The sequence below is a fragment of the Berghia stephanieae genome, chromosome 10 (assembly GCF_034508935.2).
Source record: "Berghia stephanieae isolate SIO BIC M18660-M18661 chromosome 10, UCSD_Bste_1.3, whole genome shotgun sequence".
NCBI classification, from domain to species: Eukaryota; Metazoa; Mollusca; class Gastropoda; order Nudibranchia; family Aeolidiidae; genus Berghia; species Berghia stephanieae.
In genome coordinates, this window is record NC_088369.1 from 1966710 (window position 1) to 1975178 (window position 8469).

The window sequence follows — 8469 nt, forward strand, 5'->3', positions numbered from 1 at the left end:
CATGATTTGTATCGAGACATGCTGATTTTTTGGCATGATTTGTATCGAGACATGCTGATTTTTTGGCATGATTTGTGTATCGAGACAGCCTAATATTTTGACACGATGTCTATCGAGACAGGCTAATATTTTGACACGATGTCTATCGAGACAGGCTAATATTTTGACACGATGTCTATCGAGACAGGCTAATATTTTGACACGATGTCTATCGAGACAGGCTAACTTTTTGACATGAAATGTATCGAGACAGGCTGATATTTGACATGATTTGTGTATCGAGACACGCTGACATTTTTTGAGGAGATATTTCAAGGCATTTTTCTTTCTGCTTTGCTTGTTCCTATTTTATGTTAACCTTTTCAGCAGTGCTGCTCTCCAACTGGTCTATGAGACAATTTACATGGGTTTGGTCTACACGTGTTGTATACATCAGCTTATTTTGTCGCATTGAGACAAAACCAATTTTTATAATTATTTGGACGGAAGAAATAATTCTAAACATTTCATGTTGAGGCCAACCATTTGCTGGGGACTCGATAGCTCAGTAAGTATAACACTCGATTCACAGGCAAAGGGATCGAGATTGATTCACGGTTAATTCGAGAATATTTTTTCCTACCACCTCCTATCTACCTAGCAGTGATTGGGTAGCTGGGTCTGTTTGATCTGGCACAAAGTATTTTGCGACAGACTAACGTTCTATGCAAAGGGCAGGAAGCAATTGCTATAGTCCGTTTCACTCTATAGAAACAGGGATAAACTTTGACTGCACGGGGCTCATGACTCGGAAGGAAAACTTAGAATTTTAGGTATCTTCTTCTAGTCAGCTGATCCTGCGTAGGACGTTGCTTCCCGAACTTTCTTGCGAAACAGATTACGGTTTTCCGCCAGTCTATTTGCTTGAGTTGTTGTCATTCCCAGCCATTCGCATATATCTTGTTCCCAGCTTCTTGTTGGTCTTCCTCTTCCTCTCTTGCCGTCTACCCTTGTCTGCAGAATGTGCTTCTCTAATGATTCTTGGCGAGTCGTATGGCCAAAATTTTAGGTATACCATATAAAATATGAATAAAAATCGGTGACCCTATTGAAAAGAGTGAATCTTGTGTCTCCCATCTTTAAAAATCCTTTAGATTTCGATCTTTTGTTTATTTTGTCATCCAGGTTACTTGTCATCGCGTAAGTCATTCCAAGAGTCTGTTGGCCTCGGAATAAAACACGTATTAAAAATGATGGCCACAAAACTTGCACATCAAATATCCACCTTAATATTGGCAAAATATCTCAAACCTGGGACTTTGCGAAGTCTCAACGGCAATCTATATAAAGGTAATCATAATGACGATGATGATGATGATGATGATGATGATGATGATGATGATGATGATATGATGATGATGATGATGATGATGATGATGATGATGATGATATGATGATGATGATGATGATGATGATGATGATGATGATGATGATAATGATGATGATGATGATGATGATGATGATGATGATGATGATGATGATGATGATGATGATGATGATATGATGATGATGATGATGATGATGATGATGATGATGATGATGATGATGATGACGATGACGACTGATAATGATATTGGTAAAAATAAAAGAAGCGAGAAAACAGTAGGTATCCAAGCAAATATTCTTTATTAATGAATGAAATGGTAATTTGAAACAGCTTATAAAATATTGTTTCGTCACTGTTTCATCGTTTTCTTTTCCGTATCACTATTTTTGGCTACATGTCCTTTTCCAGGTTCTTTCAAATCCAAGTCCAGCCATCAAATCTGGTTCATTCGCCTAGACGGGAAGAGAGCGACTGATAGAGAGAAAAAAAGAGAAAGAGTTAATTTGGTTTATTTGATTGTTTGAAAATAGAGTTCTATCTTTATAAAGATCTTTACATCTTTATTTTATTTTACATGTTATCTTTGTAAAGCCAACACCAGACGTATTGGTTAACTTTAGGCAAGGTTGACTTTATCCATTATCGATGGAACCGAATAACGAAAAGTTTGAACTGTAAGCTTCAATTTATTAGACGAAGACAGATACTGTGGACGTTTCGGGTTTCCCCTTTATCAACAAAACACGATGAATAAAACACTAAGGACGAATGAGATATGTGTGCATGGCATAGTTAAGGTGGACAAACAAAAACAATGATGGGACAAGATACAAACAGAGTGGAGAAGATAGACAGATAATATTTGAAAAAAAAAAGAAAATGACAAGACAATTTTTGTAGTACTCACCCATACCTCCCATATGGGCGGGGTTCTGAAATAATAAAATATAAAATGTATTCTTGTGTAAACTTCTGTAGTAAACTTGTCTATTCGCTATGTAAGAAGATGAAATTGAAATGATTGAACTTTTCATTGTGTTTATTATTTTAAAAAAACAAAACAATGTAAAGCGCCTAGAGCATGTTGCAATCTGGGAAAGGCGCGATGCAAATGTCATTTATTATTCCTTATAATGTTTTGTAAATAATGATAATTATGATTGTTAAAATGCAAAACAAGACATCTAAACACTTCAAAAGTTTATTCCATACCATTTATCAGGAATGATATTTTTTGTAAAAGGTATTCAAAACAAACCAAAATTATCGAGTCTAAAAATAACTCACCAAGTTCTCTTTTGCCTGGCCTGGGTTGTTCTGAAAGCAGGAATAGATATGATACATATGTTAGAAACAATTTAATAAAATGTTATAAATTGTGTTGAAAAAAAGCTTCCAAAATTAAAAAACAAAAACAACATTGAGTAATATCAAACACATATATAATACGTAATAGAAGAAAACATTTGAGCGTAGCAATGAAAAAGCTTTTGTCTTGTAAATGATAAAAATCTATAAAAATGCAACAAAATCCAACAGCTAGCTGTGGTCATTAAATAATTTGGTATCACTGTGTACTTAACAACAACATCAAGCATCAAACTTCATTATATCACACGGTCAACAATCCTTCATGAATTTTTATTTTTATTAGTTCTATAAATAATTTTAAAATCAGATAGTTTGGTTCTCAAACGTTTTCACGTAATAAAGAATATATTGAAAAGAAATCTCAAAAAATTAAACTAACAAAAATAAACCACCACCAAAAAACAAACAAACAAACAAACAAACAAAACAAGAAATAAACAAACAAACAAAAAAACAACAAACAATAAACCCTTCCTCCCCCACCCCCACCTCCTAAAATCAAACCAAACAGACGATAAAGAAAATAAAACAAATCAACACGGGAAAAAGAGAAAACTTTAAAGAAACCTACCTTCCTCATCTAACATGGACCTTCTGGAATGGACAAAGACGGACATAGAGAGAAAAGAGTTAATTTGGTTTATTTGATTGTTTGAAAATAGAGTTCTATCTTTATAAAGATCTTTATATCTTTATTTTACTTTACATTTTATCTTTGTAAAGCCAACACCAGACGTATTGGTTAACTTTAGGCAAGGTTGACTTTATCCATTATCGATGGAACCGAATATCGAAAAGATTGAACTGTAAGCTTCAATTTATTAGACGAAGACAGATACTGTGGACGTTTCGGTTTCCCCTTTATCAACAAAACACGATGAATAAAACACTAAGGACGAATGAGATATGTGTGCATGGCATAGTTAAGGTGGACAAACAAAAACAATGATGGGACAAGATACAAACAGAGTGGAGAAGATAGACAGATAATATTTGAACAAAAAAAAGAAAATGACAAGACAATTTTTGTAGTACTCACCCATACCTCCCATATGGGCGGGGTTCTGAAATAATAAAATATAAAATGTATTCTTGTGTAAACTTCTGTAGTAAACTTGTCTATTCGCTATGTAAGAAGATGAAATTGAAATGATTGAACTTTTCATTGTGTTTATTATTTTAAAAAAAACAAAACAATGTAAAGCGCCTAGAGCATGTTGCAATCTGGGAAAGGCGCGATGCAAATGTCATTTATTATTCCTTATAATGCTTTGTAAATAATGATAATTATGATTGTTAAAATGCAAAACAAGACATCTAAACACTTCAAAAGTTTATTCCATACCATTTATCAGGAATGATATTTTTTGTAAAAGGTATTCAAAACAAACCAAAATTATCGAGTCTAAATAACTCACCAAGTTCTCTTTTGCCTGGCCTGGGTTGTTCTGAAAGCAGGAATAGATATGATGCATATGTTAGAAACAATTTAATAAAATGTTATAAATTGTGTTGAAAAAAAGCTTCAAAAATTAAAAAAAAAACAACATTGAGTAAAATCAAACACATATATAATACGTAATAGAAGAAAACATTTGAGCGTAGCAATGAAAAAGCTTTTGTCTTGTAAATGATAAAAATCTATAAAAATGCAACAAAATCCAACAGCTAGCTGTGGTCATTAAATAATTTGGTATCACTGTGTACTTAATTACATTATCAAACATCAAACTTTATTGTATCACACGGTCAATAACCCTTTATTTTATTAAAATTATTTTTAAAATCAGATAGTTCGCGCAACTGTGATTTAAATTAAATACTATATTATTTTAAAATATACACACACACGTTCTGACTAAAGGCCAGATGCAGTTATCAAATTAATATATAAAGTGTTGCTATTGGTTCTTGGTTGTATATTTTTACATTTTTGTGCATTTGCATATGGGTTCAAACCGGGGGTCAAGGGGACAACATATTTCGCTTTGTAAAATTTATATATATATATTTATATATACATTGTCGCTATAGATTCTCAACGTTGTGTTTATACATTTTTATGCATGCCACGTTTGTAAACGAATTTCCAATTTTTAGGATGAATAAAGTGTATATTCTTCTTCTTCTTCTTCTTCTTCTTCTTCTTCTTCTTCTTCTTCTTCTTCTTCTTCTTCTTCTTCTTCTTCTTCTTCTTCTTCTTCTTATTATTATTATTATTATTATTATTATTATTATTATATCATCATCATCATCATCATCATCATCATCATCATCATCATATCATTATTATTATTATTATTATTATTATTATTATTATTATTATTATTATTATTATTATTATTATTATTCAGTCCTCAAACTTGAGTTTTTCTCGTAATAAAGAATTAAATAAAAGCAAACCCCGAAACACATAAACTAACAACAACAAAAAACAAACAAAACAATAGACGAACCAAAAAAAAAAAAAACAAAAACAAAAAAAACCCAAACAATTAACACCCCCCCCCCCCCCCCCCCCCCCCCCCCGCCCTCTCTCTAAAACGAAACCAAAAAAAACGATTAAAAATTAAATCCATATCATTTATCAGGAATAATATTTTTTTGGAACAAAAGGTATTCAAAACAAACCAAAATTATCGAGTCTAAATAACTCACCAAGTTCTCTTTTGCCTGGCCTGGGTTGTTCTGAAAGCAGGAATTGATATGATATACATGTTAGAAACAGTTTACTAAATTGTTATAAATTGTGTTGAAAAAAGCTTCCAAAAAAAAACAAAAAACAACAACATTGAGTAATATCAAACACATGTATTATACGTAATAGAATGTTCAAATTGTTTCAAATTGTGTTGAAACCAAAACTTCTTTAAAAAAGAAACACAAGGTGATGTCAAACACATCTATAATAAATTATAGAAGAAAACTCTCGAACGTAACAATAATAATGATAGATGGCATTTGTTTAGCGCATTTTCAAAATTATATATTGCTCAAAGTGCTTTACAGTGGTTGAAAAAAAGCATCTCTTGTGCCACAAGCCAGAACCGCTTCCCCCTCTCACCATACACAAACACACAAGCAGACCCACAATTGGATCTTCACATGTTATAACCATAAAGTATGTCTCAGATTAAAATGGGCTGACGCGACAACTTTAAAAGGTTTTTTCTGGTAAGATATAGAAAAACATATGGTTTGTTACTCCAGCTTTGTACGAGGTACGATCATATTACTCGTTCAACATTCCTTCATGAATTTTTTATTCTATTATAATTAATTTTAAAATCAAATAGTTCGGTCCTCAAACTTGAAGTTTCTACATAATAGAGAATTAAAAGACCCGAAAACAAACAAACTAACACAAATAAACCAACAAAACAACAACAAACAAAAAAACAACAATTAAACCCTCCTCTCCACCCCCCCCCCCTCACTAAACCAAAACAAACAAACGAAAAAGAAAATGAAACAAAACAGCATGGAAAAAGAGACCGAGAGATAAATAGATAGATAGATAGATAGATAGATAGATAGATAGATAGATAGATAGATAGATAAATAGATAAATAGCTGGATAGATGATGATGATAATAATAATAATAATAATAATGATAATAATAATAATAATAATAATAATAATAATAATAATAATAATAATAATAATAATAATAATAATAATAATAATAATAATAATAATAATAATAATGATGATGATGATGATGATGATGATGATGATGATGATGATGATGATGATGATGATGATGATGATGATGATTTCGGTATTCAAAACAAATCTAAAAAAAAAGGATGCATAAAGTTTTGTCTATGTCAAATTCTGAAAGTTTCCGAATAAAGTATATTCTTTTGTTCAATTTAGTGATAACAGCATCGATTTGTAAATGCCAATGCAATTTGTTGTCAATTAAAATACCCAAATATTTGCAAACCGAAACTTGCTCAAAAGTTTAATTGTTAATTTTGAGAGGACTGGTGGAATTTGTGCTCTTTCTAAAGTCAAAAATCATTTCTTTGGTTTTTCCTACATTGAATTTCAGGGAGAATTTTCACATCAAGTAACAAATCTGTTGATCTCAGACATGAACGCATGATAGATAGATAGACGATTCTTATGGTAAGATTCCTTTTTTTTGTCTTTATAATCAGCTTATTGTTTGTTATAATATTATTTTGACTTACCTTTATCATCAGTTTATTGTTTATTATAATATCATATTGACTTACCTATATCTCTCTTGCCTCCTCTGATTGGTCCTCCTCCTTGTTCTGAAACGATTCAGACTTGATTACCAAATTTTGTATATTATATAATGCCCAACAAAAAGAAAACATTTTTAACAATTCAAAAGTATAATACATACCATTTTTAAGAGGTATATTATTTTTTTAGAATACAAGGTTAACAAAACAAACAATTATTATAAAGTATAAATAACTTACCGATTTCTCTTTTGCCTGGCCTGGGTTGTTCTGAAAACAAGAAATATTCAATGTAAGATTTTACGACAAGAATACATAGATACAATACTTGGATTAAAACTAAATCATAATTACTTATTAATTGTTGGGTGCCAATGTGTTCTTATTTAAAGGTCTGATAACCCGAATTGTTATGGACTCAAATGTTGTAAAAGGAATACTTTCAAAAGAACCCATGATATTGTTCATTACAACATTGTTAACTCAAATTGTTATAAGCTTATTAATATATTACCCCGTATATAATGTAAAATATTAACATTTACCTTCAAGTACCACCAATTACTTATACTAGAGCTGATGAGTTGGGATGCATATCTGTCTTACGAAACATTTTAAAACAAAAATTACCAGAACTTTCTATAGTCTAATTTTCATCAAATAAATTTCATTTTTGCCTAAACGGGGTTGTCCTCCATGACATGATGGAATGTAAAAATCTATTATTTTCAAGTTGTACGTATTTCCATCACAACAAAAAACGTAAGATACAATATAAGACTGATATATCTTTGAATGTAGCCAAAAATAGTTACATAATATAGTTAAGTGAGAATTTCTCATAAACAGGGATGGAAAAAAAAATAAAATAACAAAGAACCGAGTGACGTCAACTTCATTCCATCTATTTGATCGCTGTTTTGTGTTTTAAACAAATAATATAATAGTTTTGACAGGAAAATGTGCTCGAACTCACCAGTTTCTCTTTTGCCTGGACGGGGTTGTTCTGAAGTGATAAAATATAAAGTTTACACTTTTTATTCACAAATCAAACACATCCTAATTATTCACAAACACCGCAGCTATTCACAAAATTATATCAAAAATTAATGAATTTTAGATGAATTTTAATTTTCATTAAAATATTACCACGTATTTAATGTAAAATATTAACATTTCCCGTCAAGTACCACCAATTACTTATACTAGAGCTGATGAGTTGGGATGCATATCTGTCTTACGAAAAATGTTAAAACAAAAATGTCCAGAACTTTCTATAGTCTAGTTTTCATCAAATAAATTTCACTTTTGCCTGTACGGAGTTGTCCTCCATGACATGATGGAATGTAAAAATCTATTATTTTCAATCATAAATCAGTCACGGACAATTTATGAATAATTAACTAAACAGTTGTACGTATTTCCATCACAGCAATGAGGGGTTCGAGTCTTGTAAATAAGCACATATAGTTTGGCAGTATTTCCAGCAGAATGAGACCGTAACAATTAAA

The 8469-nt window shown here is 31.0% G+C and overlaps 1 protein-coding gene across 1 annotated transcript in view; it reads right to left on the reverse strand.

The window, feature by feature from the left end:
• Positions 1-1646: 1646 nt before the first annotated feature.
• LOC144955975 (uncharacterized) overlaps positions 1647-8469 on the reverse strand; it is a 22234-nt gene continuing 15411 nt past the window's right edge. The window contains exons 10-19 of the mRNA XM_078886237.1: positions 7935-7964; positions 7199-7228; positions 6983-7024; positions 5396-5425; positions 4156-4185; positions 3777-3801; positions 3309-3331; positions 2654-2683; positions 2274-2298; positions 1647-1837 (exon numbers count right to left, since the gene is read on the reverse strand). Coding sequence (XP_078742363.1) covers positions 1819-1837; positions 2274-2298; positions 2654-2683; positions 3309-3331; positions 3777-3801; positions 4156-4185; positions 5396-5425; positions 6983-7024; positions 7199-7228; positions 7935-7964 — 284 coding nt within the window. The 3' untranslated portion in view covers positions 1647-1818. The remainder of the gene's footprint in view (positions 1838-2273; positions 2299-2653; positions 2684-3308; positions 3332-3776; positions 3802-4155; positions 4186-5395; positions 5426-6982; positions 7025-7198; positions 7229-7934; positions 7965-8469) is intronic.